This window comes from Peromyscus maniculatus, chromosome 22 (assembly GCF_049852395.1).
Source record: "Peromyscus maniculatus bairdii isolate BWxNUB_F1_BW_parent chromosome 22, HU_Pman_BW_mat_3.1, whole genome shotgun sequence".
NCBI lineage: Eukaryota > Metazoa > Chordata > Mammalia > Rodentia > Cricetidae > Peromyscus > Peromyscus maniculatus.
Genome location: NC_134873.1, coordinates 53,670,174 through 53,698,087, shown reverse-complemented (window position 1 = coordinate 53,698,087; position 27,914 = coordinate 53,670,174). Strand labels below are relative to the sequence as shown.

Genomic DNA, 27,914 nt, shown 5'->3' with positions numbered 1-27,914 from the left:
CAGTGGGAAAACAGCGAACAATCTCCTCGATGGAAACACACTTTTCCTAACTGAACTTAGGTGTATTTAGGATCTGCTGCCTTTTATAAGAAAACAGAAAAGGATTTCAGAATATCCCACTAGCAATTCCTGTCACCCCATCCTGCTGTAGACTGATGGCAGTCAAGAACGCTGCCAGACCCGACTGGTCCTGACTTCTGCATGCTCCTGCGCCCACCCTGGTTGTTGCATGTGAACACCCACACACGGTGAGCCGCTGGGAGGAAACTCTCTCACACAAGTGAAATGGAACTGCACAGATTAAAGATCAGGATGCCATCTACCCAGCAACAAAAACAAAGTCACACAATGGTAACAGGACGAGGCAGTGCTGTGGTCTCGTCACTAGCAGGTCAAAACCAGAGGTGAATTCCTCCTTGTGGGAGAGGACAGTGAATAATATGCAGAGTAAGTCACTGTCCTGTGCCTCAATCTGCAGAGTCCTTGGTTCTACCCAAAAGCTCCTCATGTGACTCAGAAGGCACCGCTTCCGTGAGCTCCTCAACCACCTAATCAGGAAGGGAGCTGATAACCCTTACTGTCAACAGTGGGAAAAAAATGTGACCATGGGGCTAGGGAGATGGCTCAGGGGTTGAGAGCACTGGCTGCTCTTCCAGAGGACCTGGGTTCAATTCCCAGCACCCACATGGTGACTCAAAACCATCAACAATGTGATCTGGTGCCCTCTTCTGGCCTGCACTGCAGGCATACATGCAAACAGAACACTTACACAACTAAATAGTTACAATTTTTAAATTAGTTTTAAAAAGAAAGACCATGCCATTCAGAACTGAAATAGTAGTGTAGACATGTAGCTAAAAATGTACCATACTTACAGTATCATAGCTTTCATTGAAATTTGTAATGGAAATATCTCTCATCCCTAATTCTTCGCCATAGTAAGTAATGGGTGTTCCTGGGAGTGTGAAAAGAAGCATATTCATGGAGTTGACGTACTGATCGCCCAAGCGAGAGGTCAGCCGGGTAGTCTCTGGTCCACCAGTCTGAAAGGCAGATAGTTTTAAGACCACAGCTCCACACACAACTTCATGAAAGAGTTGTCCTGTTTGAAGTAGAAAGTCCCCAGGCAGAAAGTCACTGTGAAAATGCTGGTGTCAGCATGCACAGACATGGGTCCCGAGCCCACCACCTGCTGTGCGACTGACTGTTCATCATGGCTCCTGTGCTGGCTCGTCTTACGTCAACTTGACACAAGCTAAAGTCATAAGAGGAGGGAGCCTCAGTTAAGAAAATGCCTCTATAAGATCTGGCTGTAGAACATTGTCTTAATTAGTGACCGATGGTGGAAGCCCAGATCATGCTGGGTGGAGCCGTCCCTGGACTGGTGGCCCTGGGTTCTATAAGAAAAATTGAATAAGCCATGGGGAGCAAGCCAGTAAGCAGTACCACTCCATGGCATCTGCTTCAGTTTCCATGTGGTGAACACTCCGGTTACATATCAGAACGTGTTCTGCTCATGAAAGCACCTGAGGACTCTTCCCACAGCTGGATCCAATGGGCAGATGCTGATCAAGGTGCTCTGCTGTACAGAGAGCATGTTCACACCTGGGTCAGATCTTGTCCCCTCACAGTAGTCTGCCAACAACTTCACAGATGAAGAAAGGAGCTTTGAGAAAGGGCAGCAGTCAAGCTACAGTATGACGGACAGCCAGCTTTTGACTATGAACTTGACTGCTACAACACAGGAAAGGGCCATCTTTCTTCTCTCCTAGGCATGCTAAGGTAACCCCCATAACTATATCTTTGGGAGTCATTATAAAGTACTTTTCTACTTTGTTGTTTTGTTTTGTTTTTTGAAACAGGGTTTCTCTGTGTAGCCCTGGCTGTCCTGGAACTTACTTTATAGACCAGGCTGGCCTCGAACTCAGGGATCCGCCTGCCTCTGCCACCTGGGTCCTGGAATTAAAGGTGTGCGCCACCACCCCATGGCTCTGCTTTTCTAGTTTTATGGCCAGAAAATTCAGTCATACATTGTCTCCTTCTTCTATTCTTTTCAATGCCATAAGCTATTGAGCAAACGTTCTCAGGTCGGCTGACACCCAGTAAGTTCTTCCTTTGCAGAAAGTTCTGTTGAAAGCAGAACATCTTTCCCCGAGTGGTTCAAAGCAGTGGGCACAGATGGCCTTGATCCCACAGACCAAGGACAATCCCAGTCACCCATGACACTAGAAACTGTCAAAGTACTTTATGTAACTCCTCCAAGGACATCAGAAAAGCTGTGACATCAGGGCACATCCAGCTGGCAGCATTAGGATCTCAAAAGCTGGGGATATGGTTCAGTGGTAGAGCACAAGCCTGGCATATATAAGGTCCTGGGTTCGATCTCCAGCACCACTGACAAATCAACTAAAAAAAAAAAAAAAAAATCTCCCAAACAAGGAAAATATTGGCAAAAACTAAAATTCCACATTTTTCAGAGCAATTAAAATTAACAAAGGACAATGCCAATTCCAGATTAATTTATTCAGCAAAAACCAGAATGAGCACTTCATATCTGTAGTGTTTTAACTTTCCTACTTTTCCTCTCTTCAAGCCCATGATATGCTCAACAGCCCTACCACCAGTAGCTAAAGAACAGATGCCTAAGAGCCCTGGGCAGGGATTTATAGTTCAATGGACGATGTATCGTCCGGGACCTGCCTCTGTGCAAAGGGCCTCAGCACACTTTCGGTTGAGAGTTATCTAATCTGACCCAGGACTGACTATGCAGACAGGAGTCTCATTCCCATAACACTTGTGGCAACATTTGGCCTTCCTATGGCCATGGCATTACACCAGCTGAGACCAACCCAAGGCCTAGAAGAAGAAGCAACTGGGGATTGAGCTGCCCAAGAGAGGGCTGCAAATGTCCCTATGGAATCCTGGGGCTCTGGGAAGCTCTTGAAGGACAGGCCTGTGTGCATGAAGCGCTTCTACAGCGGTCCAGGGAAGGCTCTCAGCTGACCTAAGGCTCTGCCCAAGTAGAATGGAAAGGCTAAGGCAGGGTTGTAAGGTGACTGCTAGAGGTGGATGCTTGTCCCCGCCCATGAAGAACCCCTCAGCAATGGCGGGAAGACTCATCAGTTCTGTGCATCTAAAGAAACCCCACCCCAAGGCTAGACAAATGGCCCCGTGGTTAAAAGCAATACTGTTCTTGTAGAAGACCTGAATTTGACAACTAATATTTCCCTGTAAACATAAACTCCATGGGATTCAACACCCTCTTCTGGCCTCCACCACACTCGCTGTGCTCATATCACAAGCACAACAGACAGACATACACAGACAGAATTAAAAAACTAAAGAAAAAGAAAACCTTTGAAAAGAATCTCCAGTGAATAACAAAGCAGAGGTGTCCCTAGCCACACAACAAACAGAGCAGGTTTTACAGAACTCATCTAAGAAAGGGACCAAAGAACGAGACAATAGACACTAAGGAGGAAAACAGGATTTCTAGAATTACCTTACCTACTACCAAAAACATCCAGGTCTGAACAACAGTTAATATATATATTTATAAATATATATAAAAGGTAGAAGACATGCAGAGAAACAAAAATACAGCCCATAACATAAATATGGGGAAAGTTGATGGAAAATGTTGCTGAGGTTAAGAAAAATTAAACTGAGCCAGGCAGCGATGTTAATCCCAGCACTCAGGAGGCAGAGGCAGGTGGATCTCTGTGAGTTTGAGGCCAGCCTGGTCTACAGAGTGAGTTCCAGGACAGCCAGGGCTACACAGAGAAACCCTGTCTTAGAAAAAGAAAAAAGAAAATCTAAACTACCATCAAAGGTTATTTTAAAGAGTGTTATTGTCTTTAGTTTTATATGTGAATTTTATAATATATAATAATAATATAAAAAGAGAAACCTCAGCTGTATCTGCAGACTTGGCAAGCATGAGAACCATGTCTCACACATAGCAATATGGATAATTATGAAAAGAACCAAATAGGAAGTTTGGAGTTGAAAAGCACAATAATAGAGACTGAAATATCCCTGAGAGCGGGACAGATTTGAATTGCCAGGGGAACCAGAAGCTGGCAGACAGGCCGGCTGAGTTGGTCTAAACTGAGAAAGAGAAGAATGGAGGAAGACGAGCAAGGTCTGTGAGGCCCATGGGACACGTCATGCACCACACACGGGGGAGAGATCTCCAGAGGAAAAGACGTGCTGATCTTGTTTGAAAACAAGGACCAGGGCTGTGGCTGCAGCTGCTGCTAGAGCGCTTGCTGGCAGCCTGGGAGCTCTGCATTCCTTCCCCGGCACCGGGAAAAACCGGCGTGGCGGTGCACTCCTACACCCAGTACTTGGGGAGTGGAAGCAGAAGGATTAGAAGTTCAAAGTCATCTTGGCAACACAGAAAATTTGGGACCAGCTGGAGTTACCTGACAGGAAAGGAGGCTGGGCCTCAGGCAGGTCCTTCACAAGACGCCCTTATTATAGAAGGGAATAGATCTGTACCTCTCGTTGTCCCTGAAGACCATTCTACTGGACAAGACATGGAAGGTGGAAAATAGTGACCCTTATAGCCAGGGTTGTGTGGATCTTCTTGTTTGTTTGTTGTTTGTTTGTTTGTTTGTTTGTTTGTTTGTTTTGAGATAGGGTCTCCCTATGTAACCTTGGCCAGCCCAGAAGTCTCTGTGTAGATCAGGCTGGCCTTGAATTAATAGAGATCTACTTATATCAGCCACCAGAGTGCAGGGATTAAAGGCGTGTGCTACCCTGGCTAGCTGGGTCCTCACCCTTAATATGAAATGGAATGCTATGGAATAGTCTTTTGGGACACTGTGAAGATGTGCTGCGTTCATTGGTTTAATAAAGAGCTAAATGGCCAATGGCTAGCAGGAAGGAGCTAGGTGGGAGTGAAAAGGGACAGAGTCACACCAGGAGTAAGGTCACCGAGGGACAAATATGCACCTCATTTTAGAGGTGACTGACTGTCCAGCAAGCATTGCTGTGTGCTGTGCACGAGCTTACCATCCAATTGGGCCATTTTCCTTCTGGCATGTTTTCCATCCAGGATGTGATTACTTCATATACAGTGTGCCCAGAAAGACTGTCCAGTGTGGTGAAGTAATTGTTAAAAGGAAAATCAGCTTCCTTGACAAATGGCAAGCCGTAGTACATCATGGTCCTCTCGATGCTCTCTGCTGAGACTTCAGTCCCCATGAACCTGGAAGAGTTGGCAAACTTTCTTATCTTTGTTCAGTTGGAACCTCCAATTCACCCCTGCATGATCTGGAAAGCCCCATTCCTATCTCTCTCGCCAGACCCCGCCCACTCAGAAAGTCTCCAAACAAAGAAAAGGCACCAAAAAGGCCAGTTCCACATTCTTGGTGGCTACAGCAGCCTCCTCCCCTGAAGTAGCCAGCCACCAAGTCCCTGCCTAAAGTGCTCAGCTTTTGGCCATAGTTGGGCACAAACCCAGCTTGTGACGGACACATCCTCACCCCTCACCTACCATCTATATAATCTCTCTGCTTTAGTTCAGGCATGCAGCTTCTCCAGCCTCTATCTCTAGGACGGCAGAACTCATCCAGGAGTTGCTTTGCTCAAATAAACCTGTTGATATACTTTTTCAATTTGGCTTGATCTGGTTTACTGCATTGGCAGAGAAGCCTATTATGAGGGTGGGAGTAGGGGGTTGAGTGGGGGAGAAAACCTATTAGTCTTCAGCCTCTGACAAAAGAATGGGAACAACTCTGCTTAGGGCTTGCCATGATCATAGGTCATGGCAATCTCAGACCTCCTCAGCATTTAGCTTCTTCTTCATACAGTGGCCATCAGCACAGAAACTGCTGGTCAACATGTAGAGAATCAGAGTCCGTGGAGGTTCAGCCACCAAGGGGACATGCACATGACACCTGTCTTTAAGGCTCGGGGATCTTTGCGAAAGAAAGGACGGGAAGACTGGAAGAGCCAGAGGCCTTGGAGGACTGAAGTGAAACAGCACCTTCTAGATATGACAGCTGTACTTACATACTCTTAGCGGCTCTGGTTGTCTACACAAGATCAAGTCAGTCAACTCTCTAGACTGGATAGCTAAAGGACTCATCCTGAGTCCTCCTACACCTAGTTGAAAAGTCACTGACAGATGGGCTAGTGAGAGAGGACCGGTCCATTTTCTTTAAGGGCGTGGTCCCTGGTAGGTTGACCACACTCCAGCAGATGGTCTCACACATGTGAGTATGTGAGCAGCATAAACTGGACTCAGTGGGTTATTTATTTTTAAAGAGGACATAGAGTTGGGGTGGGGTATAGAGGGTATTCTGGGGGAGTTAAGAGGAAGAGTGGTGGTGAATATAATCATGCATCGTTAGATAGGGTTCTCCAGAGAGCAGAACACGAACACAGAATGCGGTTCGCCATCAACACTGTTCTCTGCTTTCTACCCCCGACTAAAACTCTAACATCTTGAAGACCTTTAGAGATTTCCATCTGTCCACTTAGAATTCCAGTCTATACCTTCAAATAAAGGGTCTCCCCTTTTTATCGATATGCACTCTGAAAACCACTCAGGATCATACAGACACCTGACATGGCCCCATCAGCTGCCGCCAGCTGGTTGAGGCGGCACATTAATAGAGGTACGGTCTTACATGTGCCAATGGATTCCCCACCTCTGCCACCACTGCCTTCTCCAAGGGCGGGGAGGGTGGGGAGGGTGGGGAGGCTGGGGAGGCTGGGGCTTCTTTAGCTGCTCTCCATCATTCTGTTTCATGAGCTACTTAGAAATACAAAGAATCCTTCATCCAAGATTCTTTTTTTTTTTTTTTTTTTTTTTTTTTTTTCCCCCGAGACAGGATTTCTCTGTGTAGCTTTGGAGCCTTTCCTGGAACTCACTCTGTAGACCAGGCTGGCCTCGAACTCACAGAGATCCTCCTGCCTCTGCCTCCTGAGTGCTGGGATTAAAGGGGTGTACCACCACCGCCCGGCCATCCAAGATTCTTAAGACTAGATGTATCTCAAATTTTGTAAGATTTTTACATTCTTAGAATATTTCTATAGAACTTTACTTACTAAGAGTAAACTTAGTGATCCAAACTTAGAAATTCAAAATATGCCTGGGTGGTAGTCGTGCACACCTTTAATCCCAGCACTCGGGAGGCAGAGGCAGGCGGATCTCTGTGAGTTGGAGGCCAGCATGGTCTACAGAGTGAGTTCCAGGACAGCCAGGGATACACAGAGAAACTGTTTCTCAAAAAAAAAAAAAAGAAAGAAAAAGAAAAAGGAAAAGAAAAAGAAAAAAGAAAAGACAAGAAAAGAAAAGAAAAAGAAATCCAAAATGCTCTAAAATGTTTAGATTTTCATGTTAGAGATGCTGAACTTATAACTTAACAGTGTTTCTTACATGCCGGACACTATTTTAAGTGATTTATGTGCATGATCTCATCTAACTTCACAAGAGCCTTCCAAGGATTATGACTATTACTCTTCTTTTGATGAGAAAACCCATTTCTGCCAACTGACACCCCCAAGGTCACCGAGCTACAGAGCAGGACCCCACCTCAGCCCCTTGATCTCACAGCTGTGCTAACCCCTGGGATCTCCTGACAGTTCAGCTGGAATATTTGGGTTCACACTATTCAAACAACATAACCCGAGTAATAATGATAAAAGTAACGGTTCACAGAGCTGGAAAAGTGGCTCAGCAGTTAGAAATGAGTGCTCCTCTTGAAGAGGATCTGAGTTCAGTTTTCAGAACCCATGCCAGGTGATATGGCCACCTGTAACTCCACCTCCAAGGGGATGAGTGCCCCCTTCCGGCCTCTTAAGGCACCTGCACTCACTCACATGTACAAAACCCATCCACAGACACACATACATTGTATGAAATTCCCAAAGAATAAAAATATTTTAAAGGTCACATCTAACACCTAACCAATATATTCTTTCAAATTAATTTCATCTCTAGCACTCTACAAAAGAGGAAACTGAAAATCAGCAAAGATAAGCAACATGAGAGACCGCGTCACACCTTGGCATAACCAAGCTGTAAATTATTATTATGTAGTTACTTTTTTTTTTAATTTTAAAAGGTGGGAGTGCAACATGGCTCAGCAAGTACCATGCAAACCTGGTGGCCTGAGTTCAATCCCTGGAACTCACATAAAGGTAGAGAGAGGACAACAAGGCTACTCTATGACCGCCATTTGTGTTCATGACACCTATGCCCTTACACACACACACACACACACACACACACACACACACACACACACACACCAATAACAATAATAATAGAATTCAATTATAGTTACGAAGGGTCTTTCAGAACAGAACTTGGGCCTGTGGTTACCGGTATCTGCCAGGCTCCCTGCTGTACTGGTCCATGATCTGCCGGAAGTCCCGGACAATGTCATGCATTCCCACCTGAGTAGTGGTGAAGTCGTGGTAAAGCTCCGAGTAGTGGGTGACGGTGTCCTGGGGAAAACAGGACAGCACAGTTAGCACCGTTTCACACCCACAAGGGCCCCGTGTAGGTTCAGACGGTCTTATCAGGTGGCTTGAACCAAGGAGATATTTGCTCAGTGGTGGTCCTAGAAACCTTGGTGCACAAGAGGCTTGTGGGTAGCAGACACTCACAACCCTTAGTATTATTGCATGGGCTCTTAAGTATCTTTAAAAATCTAGTGAACAGTAAGCATTCCTATATCACCCATTTTAGTAAACTAAATTTTACCAAATACCAAAACTTTAATTACAAAACACCTCTAAATATAAATGTCTAAATGCTTCAGATGTTTTTGATGAAGATAGAACTTGTAAGCCAGGCCGTGGTGCCGCACGCCTTTAATTACAATACTCAGGAGGCAGAGCCAGGCGGATCTCTATGAGTTCGAGGACAGCCTGGACTACAGAGTGAGATCCAGGACAGCCTGGGTTACACAGAGAAACCCTGTCTCAGAAAAAAAATAATAGAGCTTGTTGTACATCTATACTGTGTCTGCTTACAAAATGTCAACATTTAACTTTGCTTCTGTCTCCATTCTTCATGGTTACTGTTAACCTTCTTGGGGTTTCAGTGATGGCTCCTGATAGTCATTTCTATGTAGGATTAGAAGACTCAAAAGACTACAGCTCACATGTACTACAGTCCTCGGTTGGACACAGACTGGCCAAGCCATCCCAACCTGATGTGCTTCCTGTCGGCAAGTTCTCTTTGGTTAGGTCAGCTTCACCTATAAAAGTGAAAGAGTTTGACTTGGGGTGGGGTTTACCCCAGGTGTCTTCCTAAAATTGCTTGTTCTTCAGATTGCGCAGTCACTTTGCAGACATATGCTTTATCACATCACATTCTCAGCAAGGTGACTTCAAGATTTTCTCTCCAAGCAGAAGCTAGTATTCTTTTTCTTTCCTTCTTTTCTTTTCTTCTTCTTTTTTTTTTTTCTCGAGACAAGGTTTCTCTGTGTAGCTTTGGAGCCTGTCCTGGATCTCCCTCTGTAGACCAGGCTGTCCTCGAACTCACAGAGATCCACCTGGCTCTGCCTCCCGAGTGCTGGGACTAAAGGCATGTGCCACTGCCACCCAGCTCAGAAGCTAATATTCCTTGAGAAAATGGGCTAACAATGTCTGTTGTCTTCATTTTTCTGTCTTACCAGAAGTTATGAGCAAAAAAATTATAATAATAATAATAGTAAAAATAATGATGATAATAATGGGCTTAATTATAACCTTTGCTTCATGACATAGTCTCACAATCAATTGCTCTTTAATTAGGTAAGTAGGTGAGTAGTTAATTAGGTAGGTAGGTAGGTGAGTAGTTAGGAAGGTAGTTGAGTAGTTAGGTAAGTAGGTAAGTAGTTAATTGGTTAGGTAGGTGAGTAGTTAGGTAAGTAGTTAATTAGGTAGGTAGGTGAGTAGTTAGGTAGGTAGGTAGTTGCTTTATTTAATGAAGTTAAAAGAAAGCATAAATTGGCTCAGGACAAAAGGTAGAAACTTGAGAACAAAATATCCAAGTGGACTTCATCTTACATAATTGGCTTCATTAAGAGTATCCTACTATACATAAAATTTTAGACTTTCTTTCAACCACACAAAGCACTGCTGAGACTCATCTAGACTGCTGCCTGTTGCTGTGATTTGCTTATTTGGTTCGTATAACAGTCTATCCTGTGACACACAATGCTCCACTATTTTGTAGTGTGTGTTGGAACTACTGTCTACTTGACCATAAAAACTGGGGTGACCATAGAAGAGCAGTCAACCAGAGGAATAGGGGAGCATGTGAACTCCATATGTCGGGGGGTGGGGTTGAGGTGACAGTCAATAGTGTAGAGCCCCAAAGAACTCAGCTTCTGTAATGAGGTGGGCTTTGTCTGGGATTCTGTTATCAACCTCTGTAATTGTGAATCCTGAGGCTCACTTAACGAAATCATGAAGCTCCTCTCATTCAAACGTTGAGAGGCTTGGATGAAACATCCAGTGCTAATTCCCTTCTGTTCTGACTGTGACCTGATCAATAGAAAAGTCCCAGGAAATTGAGTCTAAGTAAAATGAAAAAAAAAAAAAAAACTCAATGAGCAACCGTCCTTCATTCAGTAGACCTTTATTAGTCCTTACTGTGTCCCCAACACCCTCATTGAGCAAGCCCTTGCTCTGTAGAGAACCAGTGGAAAGGGTCACCCAGGTGCATGCATTAGAAAGGAAATACTCCAAAGGTCTTCCTGTGGGCAGGACTGCCTTATCCTAGACTGGAACAGGGACAGCTCCCAGGGAAGACTGCTTCTGCTCTTGCAGAGGACATGCTTGGTTCCTAGCACCCATCCAGTTAGCCCTAGGGGGACCCAACAGCCTCTTCTAACTTTTGTGGGCACCCGCACTCAGGTGCACACACCCACACACAAACTCGCATATACACATACTTTTTAAAATATCAAAAAATTTGAATGTCGAAAACAGAAAAGTCTGATAATATTTTCAGATGAGGCAAAGAAAAAAAGTTTAAAAGAAGACTCACCGGAATTTGGGATGGATTTACTTGGATTTCGTTCCTCAGGTCCTTCGCTTCCAAAAGAAATTTAACCGCGTTGAAACTAAAGCCATCGACACCCTTGGAGAGCCAGAACTGCATTATTTCCTGAACATGGAGAAGCAGAGCACTTGGTTACATCAACTACAAACTCTAGACAGAACATTAACAGAGGCTCCGTGTATGGGTGACCATCAGAATGGTTTCCACACACAAAACACGTTATCACACACACAACTTCACTCACAATCCGTAACTGGTTCTCTCAGTACCAGATGCTGGGTTTCGTGAAAGAATAAGTATTCCAGGCAAGAACAGCTGTGGAAATGCTGTTGGGCTCCCTGGGCAATTAAAAAAAAAGGGGGGGGGCGTGGATAGCTACCAGGCAGTAGTGGTGCATGCCTTTAATCCCAGCACTCGGAAAGCAGAGGCAGTTTGAGCCCAGCCTGATCTACAGAGTGAGTTCCAGGAGAGTCAGGACTATACAGAAAAACCCTATCTTGAAAAAAAAATCAAAATAAATAAATAAAATAAAAAGAACAGCACGTCCAAAGGTGTTTAGATAAGAGGGAAGTAGCAGAAGTTGGACTTGTCAAGCCGGGCGGTGGTGGCGCACGCCTTTAATCCCAGCACTCGGGAGGCAGAGGCAGGCAGATCTCTGTGAGTTCGAGGCCAGCCTGGGCTACAGAGTGAGTTCCAGGAAAGGCGCAAAGCTACACAGAGAAACCCTGTTTAAAAAAAAAAAACAAGTTGGACTTGTCATGTCTAGCTTTGCAGGCAATGGCAAAAACTTGGAACTGGAAAGGATGGGTGGGAAGTCCTGGAAGGTTTCAAGCAGAAAATGCTGTGATCTGATTAAAAGATTAAGCATAGGGTTGACATAGACTAGCAATTCCACACCTAGGTACATGCACAAAAGAAATGCAAACATATATCAAAAAAAAAAAAAAAAAACCTTGAATGTTCATGGTAGCAGGGTTCTTAAGTTGAAATTATCTCTGATGATAAATCCATCCATGTGATGACTATTACCTGATCACAGAACAGAAGAAAGTACTGGTGCATGCTGGGACAGGCCTGAATCTTAGAAGCGTTTTTTCTAAATACAGGGAGTAAATATTGAATTATTTCCTTTCTACAAGATGTCCACAATAGGCAGATCCATAGAGAGAGATAGGGGACTGGTTCAAAGACAACGGACAGGATGTTCAGGTCAGCACAGCTATCTGTAAACCTCCCGAGCCAACTTGACGAGGTGTGGGTAAGCATTATCTTGCATGCTACTGCGAACATCAAACACGTGAGTGCTGATTTTCTAGAAGACAGCTAACCTTCCTCATGAGCTCTTGATTCACTTCAGAATCTCAGCGGGCTAAACATTAACCTCCATTAAAGAATGAGAAACGTGAGTTTGCCCTTTCGTCTTTACACTCCTGTTCAGGTCCCAGCGTCTCGGGATGGCCTCGAAGAATGGCGACCCAGCTGCCGCCAGCGTCGCCGCCGTTCGCAAGGGCGCCACCCGGGGCCCTGTAGGTAAGAGGCTACAGCAGGAGCTGATGACCCTCATGATGTCTGGTGACAAAGGAATTTCCGCCTTCCCTGAATCAGACAACCTGTTCAAATGGGTAGGGACCATCCATGGGGCGGCCGGCACAGTATATGAAGACCTGAGGTCTAAGCTCTCACTTGAGTTCCCCAGCGGCTACCCGTACAATGCACCCATGGTCAAGTTCCTCACGCCCTGCTACCACCCCAATGTAGACACCCAGGGTAACATCTGCCTGGACATCCTCAAGGACAAGTGGTCCGCACTCTATGACGTCAGAACCATCTTGCTCTCTATCCAGAGCCTGCTAGGAGAACCCAACATCGATAGCCCTTTGAACACACATGCTGCTGAGCTCTGGAAAAACCCCACAGCATTTAAGAAGTACCTGCAAGAAACGTATTCAAAGCAGGTCTCCAGTCAAGAGCCCTGACACAAGATGTCCAGCTTCTCTCGTGTGTCGTCTTTTTCCTTAGGTGGTCTGTCCTTTCCTTGATTTCTGAGCTGTGCTGTTATTTTTGTTTTATTCGTTTTTGTTTTTAAATTAAGTCTGCTTGAGCCCTTGCAATGTATATTAAATAAATACATGTTGATTGTTTTTGTAAAAAAAAAAATGAGAAACGTGAGCTGGAGAGATGGCTCAGCAGTTAAGAGCACATGCTACTCTTGCCGAGGATCTGAGTTCGGTTTCCAGTGCCCCTGTCAGGAGGATCACAGCTGCCTGTGACTCCAAAGGCTCTGATGCCTCCTGGCCTCCAGGGGTACCTGCCCTCAAGTGCACATACCCACACGGAGACACAAGAAAAAATAAAAATAAGTACTTAAAAAAATGAGAAATGAGTGTCCTGGAACCTCCGTAAGTATCACTATACTTCGTGGCCTTGTTCCATGAGATGTTTTTGAGTGTGTTTGTTTCAAATGCTGAAGATGAGGCCCAAGACTCCGGAACTGTGAGGAAAGGGCTTGGCCACCAAGCTACACACCCAGCCCTGACGAGACATTTTAAAAGCTGAACCCATACAACCCAGAGTTTGCTCTTAAGAAGCATTTCCTTCGTGTTACTTATTCTCTCCACCAGATGAGAGAAGAGGGCTCCAGATTTTAATTCTTAACTTCTTCTCGCTCCAGTTAAGCTCTCCAGGGTATTGGGTATAAAAATGGGCACAGTGCCTGGTTCCACCTGGTCAGGTGACCCAGACTTAGGGACTGTGGGGACAGTACTCTGTGTCCTTGACTCTTCACTACCATGACACCACAGTGTCCTGATTTCCACTGGGAATGTTTTCTAACACACCACCGCTGGTCACTGTACCCGCTCTGGTTCCTCATCCATCACAAACGGGAGGGGAGGGGAGTGATTTGGAAGGCAGGTAGAAACCAGAGTGACTGGGCATGTACAAAATGCTACTACCTAATATAAATCACTACAATCTAATGTAAGCACCTCTGGGGCCTTCTAACTTCTCCAGGGGAAAGCACTCAGACTCTGAGTCCCCAGCAGCCACTGGGAAGGAAGAGACGGAGTAGGAAGACCCCTGTGTGTCAGTGCTGAGGGGGTAATAGCTGAGAGCTGATGGCTGCCAGGGGAGAAGGCTCAGGCTCCCAAAGTTCAAGTTGCTATGTGAACAGAAGTTCATCCAGATGCCTCCTCCCTGCTAACCACCTAAGCTGCAAATTATTAACCTGCTCAGCTCTACTGTGCAGATAAGTGCTGCGGGTAGGAAGGGCAGGAGGGTGTCAGACGAGCCTCTGAGAAAGGTCCCGTCCAGGAACCTCCCTCATCTCAGCCTCCCAGCAACCCTTATTTACTCCTCATAGTGAATCTTGACTCCCCCTCCAAACAATGTTTAACCCCTGGATAAGGCAGTAATGGCCCAGACGGGGTGGGGAGCGGGGAGGCTTTCATTCTCGGGGACTAGTTAGGAAGAATTCTATTCACAGACCACTACCCAGATGCCAAGTTAATCAAAGAATCATTAATATATCCACCAGCACACTGTGTCAAAATATGCAACACTTGTTTAAATATCTGCAGACAATCCATCGCTATCACTACAAGGGTGTGGAGAGTCCAATATCTGTTAAACTGACTGCTTGACATAGTTACGAATTCCTGACTGAAAACCACAGATAAAGAGAAGCACGCAGAGAGAAATGGTGTCTCAACACAGGCCCCGGGTGTGGTTGGGATGGTGGATTCCAGTCCCCAAACCTAAGCTTCAATCCTACCCCTGTCTCCCGAGAAACACCGCTTTGCCTCCTGGAGGCTCCTTCTCTATAATACCTTAAGAGCATCAACAGAGCTCGGTAAATTATTTGTCATATAGTGAGTGACTAATAAGTATGGGTGGGGGAGAGGGATCGATCAGTGAACTTTGGTAATGGAAGACAATCTACCACACCAAGATTAAAACTAACCCTTAGTCTGCTGACTTTAACTGCCTCACTGAAATAAGAGTGCCCTGACTCAGGGTGCCTGTTCCTAGAATGAACTCCTAAGCAATTTATTGAGACTTCATACATGTTTCTATGGTCTTAAGCCTAAGGAGTCCACAGGAATAAATACCTAACCGGGAGTGCAGAAGGCTGGGGGTAGGGGTGTTGCTCAGTGGTAAAGGACTTGTCTAGAATGAGAAAAACTAGAACAAATGAAGAAAGAAAAGGAAGAGAAAGGAAGGAAGGGAGAGAGGGAGGGCAGGAGGATGGAGAGAAAGGAAAACAGAAGGACCTTTTTACTATAAAACACTGTAGAAAGAACTTGGAAAGCACTTAAACAATGAAAAGGCAAACCATGTTCATAGATGGGAAGGTTTAATATGGAGATGTCAGTACTCCTCAAAATGTGCCACAGACTTGATGTAGTTCTTATTAAAATGCCAGCCAGCTTCTTTGCACAACTGAGACGTTGCTACAAAAATTCATATGGACATGCAAAGGACTCAGAATAGTCACGCAATATCCAAAACAAAGTTGAACTCATGCTTATTTATTTGTTTACTAGACAGGGTCTCACTTCATGCCCTGGCTGTCCTGGAACCCACTATATAAGTCCAGGCTGACTTAGAATTCACAGGAATATTCCTACCCCTGTCTCCTGCCTCCTGTCTCTGTCTCTGTGCTGGGATTAAAGGCGGAGTGTCACCATGCCTAGCAGACTCATACTCTTGATTTTAAAACTTGCTACAAAGCTATAGTAACCAGGCAGGGGTCCTGACATAGAAACGGATACATAGAAGAATGGACCAGAATTAGGGGTTCAGAAATAAATCCAAGCTTTCATGGACAGTTGCTTTTCTTTTCTTTTTTTTTTTTTTTTTTTGTTTTTGTTTTTGTTTTTCGAGACAGGGTTTCTCTGTGTAGCTTTGTGCCTTTCCTGGAGCTCACTTGGTAGCCCAGGCTGGCCTCGAACTCACAGAGATCCGCCTGGCTCTGCCTCCCGAGTGCTGGGATTAAAGGCGTGCGCCACCACCGCCCAGCCCGACAGTTGCTTTTCCACTAGAGTTGCCCACAGCTCTCAATTCTGTCCTGTCTCCTCTCTACCTGCTTCCCCCTGGCACTCCCCGACTCCCCTAAATTCCCGCCCGCCCTCCCACAGCAGTGTCGAGAGTGGGAACACGGCTCTCTTCCCTGAGGAGCTGAGAATAAGGACCACTCTGGTGGGAGTCCACGGAGGTGTCAACAGGAACCTTCCCACCCTGGACCACAGAGGACCTTCAGCGACTCGGCATGCATGCGCTTGCAGACCTGACTAGCCCGCATCTCCTACTTCTGGCTCCCTGCCTCTCACCCTGCAGCCTTGCCAGCTCACAAGTGGGGCTGCCACTTAACATACAAGACACCAAGTTAAATTTTCATTTCAAGTAACCAACAGGTTTTTCTTTTAGTAGACATAGCCTCCAAATTGCATTACTCATTAGCTGAACTTTAAAACTGGACTTGAGGTTTTTTGCACCCCCACCCCACCCCACCCCACCCCACCCCACCCCGCCTGGAACTCTCATCCCCGAGGCTCCATTTCTCATCTCAGCAGCATCTGTCCCAAGGGTCCCCCTTCTTTGGAAGGGCAAGCGCTCCCTGGCACACCAATGCCCCTTCCCTGAGAGAATGTTCAGGCCCGTCTCAAACGTCTTGCATGCAGTAACGTCTTGCATGCAGTAACGTCATTGTTCCCTTGGTGTTCCAGAGACTGGTTGAGGGAGGCACTTTTTTTTTTTTTTTTTTAACCCACTGTCAAATCCTCAATGCTCGAGACAGGGCCTGGCTCAGAGCGAGCAATATGCCAGCATTTACTGAGTAAACACAGCCGTGCTACACATGGATGTATGGATTCTCTCTCCCTGTCTTTTGAACAAACACAATATCACCACCGACTGTCTTTCATAGGTTGAGGATCTGAGACCGAAAGAGTCAAACAATTCACCCAGGGGCCTACTGCACATGTAGGAACCAGCCCCCAAGCCTGCCTTCTCAACTCCCCCCAACACACCAGTCAATTACCTCAGGCCAAAGATCACCTCCAGCTTAGGTGGCTGTGTCCCTATTATTTACATTACTCTGGTTTAGATGAAGAAAGGAGCCACCAACACATTGTCAATATTTGCATTTGACACCTTAGCCTGGGAATTTAATGATACACTTTGATTGATTTTTACCTACACAGCTCTTCAGTCAACACAGAGTTTTTCAAATAACCACTTAGGCCCCACTAGTGGAGAAGTCTGTGTGGGTGTCCACACTCACTCAGGTCCCACTAGAGGAGAAGTCTGTGTGGGTGTCCACACTCACTCAGGTCCCACTAGTGGAGAAGTCTGTGTGGGTGCTCACACTCACCTTTATTTCTTCTTGAACATCAGGATTTCGGAAATTTAAATCAGGTTGCTCTTTCAAAAACTGGTGAAAATAACATTGCTCTCGTACTTCGTCAAAGTGCCAACTGGAGTTCCCATACACACTCAGCTGGCAAATGGAAAAGAATGCATCATTACTTCACTCATTCCTGCACTGGCCTTGTCCACAAAGATGTGACCTGGCCATCCCAGGCCCATGAGGCAGTGCATAAATCCTGGGAGCTGTCTACCCAGGGAGAGCGCTAAGTTAAATCAACATCCCCGCATTTTACCCTAATGCTCCACAAAAGTGCTTATGAAGTACTTAGCAAGTAGACACCATTCCTAACAACCACAACACCAGCTGATGCTCTCAAGTTCCGGTCAAGACCAACTTAAGGAACAGCCATTCCTTACATATTCCCTTGAATCTGCTGCTCAGGCTCAAGACTCCTGTATGTGAAGCAGATTATGGAGAAAGACAGCCTATATTGTGTCTTAGAGCATGAAGCCAGAGATGACTCCCCAAAGAATCACCTGAAACTCTACTAGCCTTCTGGAATGAAAGTCTAGTGACTTCTGGAGATGTGTTTGACAGTATGACTAATATCTTCTTGCTAGCAGGGATCAGGGGCATGAGTGACTGCATGTCCAGATTCTCTGGCTGGTCCGTCATGATCTCTGGTCAATCTGTCTCAATCCATCCTTAAATGTGAGAGTTTCTTGGGCTCTATTTCAAGACTTTTGTTCATGTCTTGATAAAGAGCAAATGGAAAAAATGTGGTGGCGGGGGAGTTACCCCATCTAAATCCTTTTCTTTTTAATTGGAAGACACAGTCACATGGGGTCTGCATTTCCATGGCAACTGGCCACAGCGAGTAGCAGCAGCTGTCTTTAAAGGAAACTTATCATCACCCGTTCGCTGTGTGGGCCACCTGGACATGAGTCAAGATGATGTTCTTACCTCATGCCTAACCAACAAAAGATTTCAAATAAGCAACCCAAAAGAGAATTGAGAAAACCAGAAAGAAGTGCTTCACGGAAACGGACTCCCAAGGGACTAAATGCATAAGACGTTCAGTGTCATCCACAACCACACACTTACTACATTAGTTACATAACCACTAATAATTAGATAAATGTAAAATTAAAAACATGGGATTTTTATGTTCGTCTGAATGGCAAAAAATATAGTTTGACCAAGAGAGTAACGCATCGCCCTGCATGGTGACATCACACCTATTTAACGCAAGAAAACTCTACTCATAAGCCTCAAAATAGGTTAATAAACATATGACATGATTAATGATAAAGTTGGAAACAGTCCACTATTTGTTAACTGAAGAGTGATTAAGTTAACCACGGAATATTTACATATTATGTATATGTAATATATATAATACATACAGCAATATGCAACAGGGAAAAAGTGTGAGGCTTGACTATCCAAAACCACATGAGTAGATCCTTCCAAAAAATGAGTGATAAAAACAAGCTATAGAAAGCTTTACTTTTCATGAAGTTCAAAGTAAAGACAACTAAAAATTAACTGCTGACGGCACATTACATAAGCAAAGCAAATTCCTAGGACCCACATGGTAGGAGATGACTGAATCCTACAAGTTGCCCTTTGACTTCTGTGTGTGCTCCATGGTACATGAATACCTGCTCCCCACCTTTCCATCCCCCACATACAAGATAAATAAATCTAATAAAAAATGTAAGTAAAAAAATAAGTCAACACTCATCAACTCCCTGACTTGATAAAGTAGCTTCTATTATCTAGAATTTCATATACAGAGGGCTATATGAGCCTCTTTAAAATACTTTTTGACTTATTTACTTTATGTGTATGGGTGTTTCATCTACATGTATGTCCATGCACCACATGTGTGCCTGGTGTTCATAGAAGCTGGAAGAGGGCATCAGATTCCCCAGGATAGGAGTTGTAAGCTGCCATGGGGTACTGGGAATCGAACCCAGGTCCTCTGGAAGAGCAGCCAGTGCTCTTGACAGCTGAGCCATCTCTCCAGCCCCCGCAACTAGTAGTCCATTGCACTGCTGAGTAGTATTGCATCATATTCATCTATTTGTATGTGCTAACATCTTAGAGTTATTTTTATTTATATGGCTTCATGTGTGTTTGTGTGTATGTCGTGTGTGTGGCCATGGAGGCCAGAGAGGATGTCAGATCCCCTAGGGCTGGAGTTACAGACAGTTGTGAGCTGCCCAGTGTAGGTGCTGGGAAGAGAACCTGGGTCTTCTGGAAGAGCGGCCAGTGCTCTCAACTACTCAGCCATCTCTCCAGGCATGTGTTGACGTTTTACATTAGAAAAATCAGCCTTGCCTACAAGTGGAAAGATGATGGACAGATGGAAAAGGTGGTGGTAAAAAAAAAAAAAAAAAGCACCTGTCATGTGCTGTAGTCAAGAGATCATCTGGTCTGAGGAGTGAGTGGTGAGTTTTAGATGCAGCACTGAATATATCCAGTCCTCAGCCCTTTCATTCCCCAGCTCTGTGACCCCGCTCTGCCTATGTGCAAGACAGGTACTAAATTCTAATTTGTAGAATTGGAGGGGTAGACTGGATGAGATAATGAATGTAAGACCCTTAATAGACAGCCTGCACCCAGAACGTTTAACAGATGTTTGCTAACAGCCTTCTAACAGTGGGTTAATTTGGAGATGGGTGGTTAAGGCAGTAAACACGCCAGGATGTGCTGATGGCCTGCCATGGGCTGCATGGTGCCATCATGCATTGAGCTCGGTGGGTGGGCAGTTACAGAGAGGTCACATAGTCAGTCATCAAGCATGCAGACTCTGAGTGTGTTTGCGTTGAAAGTTGGTTTCAAGGACCAGCAGAGAGGGTCAGGGTGAGAAGAGGGGGGACTCCATGGGGACAAGAGAATCTGGAATAAATGACTTGGGAGAAAACAAGAGAGAAACAGGCCTGACCGGGAGGATCATGCCTGAGACGAGAGACGGCTCGCTGATGGACTATAGGGTGCCTAGCAAACCTGAATTTCAGGGACAGCCATAGTATCCTAGGAGAGCCAGGCTTCCAGGGCCCTGTCAGACATCAAATTGGCAGGTGCTCAAGTCCCTTGTGTAAAAGTGGAGAGTTTACATACAACTCTCACACACTGTCTTTTATGTTTCATGGGACCTCTGTATTAATCTTACCCCTTAATACAATGTGAGGGTTAAGTTGTAGCCATGCTGCCGTATTTTCAGGAAGAATGATCAGCTACTGGTCTGTAGCTAATTCAGTCCCTTTGCAACCTTTTTGAACATGCAACTCTAGAACCTGGCCTGTATAATATTTTATGCTAAAAGTTCGTTCACTACTTGTCTCAAACTCAGGTTTAAATGCATGTTTGGGGCTCTTATTTGCTAAATCTGGCCGCCTAGACAGAAAGGACCTGGAGCAAGTAGGAAGGACGATGGCTCCTATGCTGAGTAGCATTTGCTACTAAGAATCGGGTGGGAAGGAGGCAGCAGGGAGCTGGAAGACAAGGAGACCGTGCTGATGCCCTGGGCTCAGTCAACTCCCCAAGACAAGGTAAGGGCTCAGGTAGGGGTGATGGACAACAGATGTGTCCAAAGGCTCAGTACCAAGGTTCGGGAAAGGAGAAAGTGATGACTCTGTTTGCTTTCGATGTCCAGCTGGGGGTCAAAAAGTCAAGAAGACAAAGGACCCCGGAGAGTGGTAAAAGACAGTAGAAAAAAAAAATAGTAACTGTTATTTTCCTATCTCCATCCAGGAACCCCAGAACCTATGCTGGACGAGGGTGGGAGGTGAGAGCGAGATGGAAGAAGATGCTAGTGAGGAGGGTACCACACCCCAGAGCCCATCAGCTCAGTGATGAAGTCGGGAATCTAAAGGCCACTTGAGAAACGTTTTTCTATTTCTAAACTACATCCTTCGAAGCTTTTGCTTGAAGGGCTGCACACATCTCCTGCTCGGTCAGTCTAGAGCTGCCCAGTTTCTGCCTGCTCATCGGTCGTGCTTACCCAGTTGTTGGGAGGGATGGTCACACCATTCTCTCGAGTGCAGTTGTGCCAGATGTAATAATCAGCGTATTTCCCGCTCCGAGTCCTACTCGACTGAAACCAAGGATGTTTATCACTGGTGTGGTTTGGGATGAAATCGACGATTAATTTTAAACCTAATGAGTAAAACCATTTCAAATGTCAGGAACAGACCGTGTGAGAAGGACAACAGTTAAGAGGAAGATGGGCAAGCCTGAACCGGGAGGCATGACGCTCTCGACCCGCGTTTCTCTCCCCCACACTTCTCATTTCCTTTACCTTTGTCATGGATGGCGGCGACCAAATCCTCAAAATCTCTCATTGTTCCAAAAAGAGGATCAATTTCTTGGAAATCCTCAACGCCATATCTGAAATCTTTCAAAGATGATTTATAAAAGGAACTGATCCAAACAGTCTTCACGTGTAGAGAGGCGATGTAATCCAGCTTCTCTTGGATACCTGAGGAGAGAGGCAAAGGCATGAGCAAATGCGGCTTTGGGTTTTTATTTGAAGCATTAAAAATAAGACGGCGATTAAAAAAAAAAATGTCAGGCCGAGCGGTAGTGGCACATGCCTTTCATCCCAGCACTCGGGGGGCAGAGCCAGGCGGATCTCTGTGAGTTCGAGGCCAGCCTGGGCTACAGAGCGAGATCCAGGAAAGGCGCAAAGCTACACAGAGAAACCCTGTCTCGAGGGAAAAAAAAAGTCAGACGGTCAGTGGCATCAGAAAGAAGCCTCCCCCTCACCATCACTGCCTCAAAGAATAGCATATTGGGTTTTTTCAATGAAGAAAAAGATTCGTGCTACTTTCAATACCCTAACATTGCCTCCCTCCCTCCCTCCCTCCCTCCCTCCTTCCTTCTTCCTTCTCCTTCCTTCCTTCCTTCCTTCCTTTTTTCTTCCTTCTCCTTCCTTCCTTCCTTCCTTTTTTCTTCCTTCCCCTCCTCCTTTTTTGTTTGACACAGGGTCTCTCTGTGGAGCCCTGGCTGAACTGAAAGTCTCCGTGCAGACTGGGCTGGCCTTGAACTCACAGAGACTCACCTGCTTCTGCCTCCCAGGTGCTGGGATTGGGACTAAATGTGGGTGCCGCCACCCTAAAACCTTTCTCAGGTGTAGACTGTACCCACACTTACACCTGTCTAAATATAAGACAGAAACTAGACATGATGCCAGGTGGTGGTGCATGCCTTTAATACCAGCACTTGGGAGGCAGAAGCAAGTGGATCTCTGTGAGTTCAAGGACAGCCAGAGCTGTTAAACAGAGAAATCCTGTCTCAAAAAAAAAAAAAAAAAAAAACCCAATGACAACAAAAATTAGACGTGATTAGTTACTGAACACATTTGTCGAAATGACCCTCTTAGGAAAAGCAAATTTTTTAAAACTTTGTTTTGGGTGAAGGGATTTATAAGCTGAAAATTTTCCACTTTTTTCTTCTATTTAAAAACTATATCAAATCATTTTATAGTGTTATTTAATATGCAAATTGAATTGCTATACATAAATTAAAGTTTTTAAAAATAAAAAGAAAACAAAATATGTCTAAAATAAAAAATTTTATATCAAAGGCCAAAATATTAGCAATTTTATTGAATTTGAGTATAATTCAGTCAGCAATGTAGTCCTATGAATAACATCAATCTTCTAGAATAATTTTTTACCTTTAATACAAATACATAGTTTAAAATATGTTAACATGTCACATAATATATATATACATAGTGTAGGCACACACACACACAAATTTGAGACAGTGTCTCAAGTAACAGGCTGGCTTCAAACTTACTATGTAGCTCAGGACAACCTTAAACTTCTGATCTTCCTGCCTCTGCAACTGGTAACACACACACATACACACACACACATACACACACACACACACACACACATACACACAAATACACACACACACACACATACATGCACACACATACATGCACGCACATGCACGCATGAATATGCTCAGGACACACAGTGCTGGGATTACATACAAGCATGCACCATCATGCCTAGTTTATTCAATGATAGAGATCAAATCCAGAGCTAGGCAAGTATTCTATAACTGAGCGACAGCCATTCTTAGCTCTTGATTTTTCATATTTAAAACCAATATTGTGGGTGAGCAAGGTGCCCAAGAACTAAGTGACATTTGGCCCCAGATAGTCTGGAAAGCACTAGCTCATACCAGAGCAGTTCGTCACTGTGGTTACTGAGCAGTTGTGCTGTGGCTCATCTGGGTTGAGATGTGCTACAGAAGGCACAAACCAGATTTTTAAGACACAGTACAAAAAGAAAGAACTTACAATACGTCAATAGTATTTTATGCTGATATATTGATACAGAAAATATATTGGATTAAACAAAATATATTACTAAAATCAATTTCACCTTGAAAAAAAAAAAAAACTTGCACGGTACTGCTCTAGCAATGTAAAGAGGCTGGGACGGGATGATGCCGGACGGGAGAAGAGATGTGCAAGGTGATTTATGGACCAGGGCGTTAGCCCTGACCATCTGGGGCAGAGGAGCTGATGAGGAAAGGCATGGGCTGGGGTGTCACGGGTTAAGTCTGGGTTTCAGCACAATAAATAAGCACATGACTGAGCAACCACTGAGATCCGTTACGTGGAAAAGAGGGATTGAGCAAAAATATAACGATGAGGTAGAAGACAGGTATGCACCAGTATTTGCCAGGCTTCAAGTCTTCAGAGCAGCTGTTCGAGGGCTGGTCCCTTGTTCACTCTGTAGGAAGGCAGGAGTTCACACAAGACAGGCTAGGCTTGGCAGGGGAGGCCTATGGACGTGAAGCTGGAGATGGCTGGCTGGCTGCTGTGGCTTCTAGCTCGTGGTCCTAAATGCAGATTCGGAGACTTGAGCTGGTAGTTCTCTCTGTGTTTCCCATGAGCCTTCCTAAAGCAAGTCAGAGGCCACACCTAAGCTAGCAGGAGGTGGAGGAGACCACAGAGTCCCCTGAGCCCTGGCCAAAGTGAAGATATTCTAGAGATACCCTTTCATTATCAGACTACTGAAACAAAGATCCCTAAAGAATTAGAATTCCCCCCCCCCACACACCCCCGATCTCGTGCTGGGAGAAGGAAAAGCCTGAGGCCTGGTGCAGCCAGAGGAGGAGCTTGTCTCCTGGGGGGAGAGTTCTTACAGGCCAGAGCACCAGGAAGGATGATGGATCTGTATAATGACGAGTCAGTTACAGATGGGACCACACCTTTGGACAGTACCGCTTAGCTGTGCATACCTCTCGCCTTCTATTGGAACCTAAGCTTTGTGTCAGGAACCCTGAACGCGACTTCTTCCCAGCCTGTTGAATCAGTCTCTTCTCTGTTTTTCTCTATCCCTCTTTAATTGGCCTGTTGAGAGCAGTGGCTGGGCTGGGCCTGTTAGGGCTGCCTAGGTCCAGGCTCTGACTCCAGTAACGGAGAGATCTAGGCTGCTGGAGGGATGTAGGCTGCTCGCTATAGCAGCCTGCTTATTTGTGCTGTCTTTACAGGGGCTGTCACACTTCAGAGTATCAACAGGCAACAGAAATACCTCCATTTAAGCCGGGCAGTGGTGGCGCACACCTTTTATCCCAGCACTCAGGAGGTGGAGGTAGGCAGATCTCTGTGATTTCTAGGCCACCCTGGTCTACAGAGCGAGTTCAGGACAGGCTCCAAAGCTACACAGAGAAACCCTGTCTCAAAAAAAGAAAAGAAAAAAAAAAGAAAAGAAAAAAGAAATATTTTCATTTAAACTAGAAGTAAGCACAGGGCTGAGTGTACAGAGTGGGGGTGGGAAGGATGGGGGATGGGGGTGGGGAGTTGGGGGGCGGGCAGAGGGTATGCTCCAGCACAAGGGAGGGAGGGGGGAAAAGAGGAAGACTAAGGGATGGAGAGACACCAAGGGACTGGGGGTCCCAGCCCACACTTGGGGAGACAGAAGACAACCACTAAAACCAAACCCAGGGTGGTTTCTCCAGAAGAGCAGGGTCCTTGACCTCGAGGACCTGTACCTACTGGATAACAGGAAATAGCAGAAAGGAACACAGGAGAGCTGACTAGAAACTTCTTTTGGGGGGGGAGAGGGACTTGGGAACCACTTAGGAGCAGACTAGGAAGGCAGGGCCAGGAGGTAGGATCCCTAGTTCTGCGTTGTCAAAATACAACTGCCAACACTTGCTGGCTGAGAGGCAGCTGGTGCTCACAGGAAGTGCTAACGGGGCCATACACCATGTCCAAAGCCCCCGGGGAATGATGAGGGTGTAAGCTAAAGATTAATGAAGGCCCAGAGCTGCACCTTTGAGGACTATTCTCCAGATAGTGACGATGCACGAAGATTATTTTAAGAGTGAAAAGACTGCTGAAATCGGCCACTGTCAGAAAGCTTGTGTCGCTGGACTGGACAAAGCCCTGGGATTCACCCCCAGCCCCGAGGGTGTGGGGAGAGAGGCAGGGAGGGAGGGGGGCACACTGGAGACAGTGCAATGAAAGTACAAAAAAAAAAGTCTTTCATTAGTTATTAAGAAAAGTTGGGGATCTAGAACTTATAACATTGTAAAGGCAGGCTAGAGCATCCCTTCTCATGCTCTGCCATATCATCCTGATGTTTTCTTTAGACAAATAATCCCTGCAGAAAACAAATGTCCTTGCTGGTAGTTTTCTTCTCACTGAACCCCCTTTTCATTCATTCTCCACCCCCTCTCAATTTTTTGGGAGTGTGGGGAGCCCAGTTCGTCCTCCTTGAACTCATGGCAATCGTCCTTCCTCGGCCTCCTGAGGACCGCTATTAGAGGCCAGCAGGACAGCACCTAGTTTTGGGGGTGGGTTTTTTTTTTTTTTTTCCAAGACAGGGTTTCTGTGTGTAGCTTTGGAGCCTGTCCTGGAACTTGCTCTGTGAGCACACGCAGGTAGGATTTGCTGAAGGAGGCAGAGGCAGAGGCAGGAGGATGACGAGCACCCAGTTTTTTTGCTGTCCTAAACCATGTTGACTCTACCAACCAGTCCACAGTTTATACCCACTGTCGTCTGGTAGAGGTTCATTTTTATATGGCCTGAAGGAGCATTCAATTATAGGGATACGAAATTACATATGAAACATTATTAGCTTAATTTAAAAAATACAAAATTTTGGTTTTATTTTTCTACTGATATTGCTCTAGAGAACCCTTTATTTAGCTGACAGCTAACATCACGGTGTTAGTCCTTTTAGCCTTCTCTTATTCTCAGGATTGAAACTTGAAGAGTCTTTCCCTCCTGCAGACATCACATTTGTATAACGGGATGTATTTATTAATAAACTCCCAGCCAGACAAGCTATGTCACATACCAGGTAAGCCAGTCTCTGCTGAAACATGCAGCAAAAAGTCAGCGGTTTTAGGTGGATTAACAAACGAATGAGTATGTGCATTGGCTTAGTGGACAAGAGATTGAACCTTGTGCCTCCAAGGCCTTCAGCAAATAGCCTTACATCCAGGACAAGGTTTGCCGGCTTCTGAGTGGCGCTTGGATAACGCCCAGGGGCACGGGTGCCAGCCATCCTGGAATGTGCTTACTGCACAACCCAGGCACTAAACGGTTTCGAGGAAGCTAGGTGTGGGAGGCACAAACCACCCTTCCCTGTTTGGTCCTGAGCTCTGAACACGCACCTTTCAGATCTCCATTCCCATCCTTGTCGCTGTCCTTAAAAGATCTCGGGTAGATCTGGTACATAGGACCTGCCTGCCACCAGTCAAGGCATTTTGGAGAGATGGCGATGATGGCTATGGTGGCCCCAATGAGCAGGAACACGGAAATCACGGTGAGCCAGAAGAGGATCTCCCGGGGCACCCGGTAGCGAGCCTGGCCAGAGAACTGGAAGAGCACCTCCTTGGGCATCCCCGCATAGGGCTGCACGGCTTTGGGGTGGGGCTCCTCTGGATCAGGGATACTCACAGCGGCGTTGGGCTGTGGGGTGTCCCTGGAGCTTGGGTCTGAGTCCAGCTCTGGGATGTCTTCATTCTGGACAAACCCGTTATTGGTCCGGCATCCCTTCATACTCATCTGGATGGAGTCTCTGCTTTTGTCCTCATCCATGTCTCTATCCTGTGCGCCTCTTCCCGGTGCTTTGCAGCAGGGACCAAGGTGGAAAGGTGGCTCGCTGAGTGCTGTGGTTTGCTAATGAGCTTTGAATGGTTTATAAATAAACCTGGCTGGACTTTGCCCAGCCAAGGAAGGGCAAAGGGGGTCGGGGGTAAAAATTATCTTTACACCGGATGGCTGACTCAGCTACAGTAACAATAAATATATGAAGGAGGAGACTGGGGAGAAGAGGCAGGGTTCCAAGCACTGTAAGATGCTACTTGTGTGAGTACCAACTGCCTACAGCAATGATGGTTGTACAAGGCAGGTGTCCTTTACCACTGAGCCAGATATTTTAAAAATAGGTATAGTGGTAAATGCTAATTGCTTTACAGTGTTTGGAACATAACATTTCCTTTCTTTAGGTATAAAACTGATGCTGAATTTCA

General features: G+C 45.6%; 1 protein-coding gene and 1 pseudogene across 1 annotated transcript in view; one reads left to right on the top strand and one right to left on the bottom strand.

Annotated features, from left to right (window-relative positions):
• Positions 1–27,581, bottom strand: part of Slc3a1 (solute carrier family 3 member 1) — a 30,975-nt gene extending 3,394 nt beyond the window's left edge. Inside the window, exons 1-8 of the mRNA XM_006986508.4 lie at positions 27,054–27,581; positions 21,697–21,876; positions 21,400–21,554; positions 17,391–17,516; positions 11,003–11,122; positions 8,342–8,466; positions 5,020–5,215; positions 876–1,043 (exon numbers count right to left, since the gene is read on the bottom strand). Of these exons, the coding sequence (XP_006986570.1) occupies positions 876–1,043; positions 5,020–5,215; positions 8,342–8,466; positions 11,003–11,122; positions 17,391–17,516; positions 21,400–21,554; positions 21,697–21,876; positions 27,054–27,480 (1,497 nt within the window). The 5' untranslated portion in view covers positions 27,481–27,581. The remainder of the gene's footprint in view (positions 1–875; positions 1,044–5,019; positions 5,216–8,341; positions 8,467–11,002; positions 11,123–17,390; positions 17,517–21,399; positions 21,555–21,696; positions 21,877–27,053) is intronic.
• On the top strand, positions 12,472–13,095 carry LOC102927545 (ubiquitin-conjugating enzyme E2 C pseudogene; annotated as a pseudogene).
• Positions 27,582–27,914: the final 333 nt, after the last annotated feature.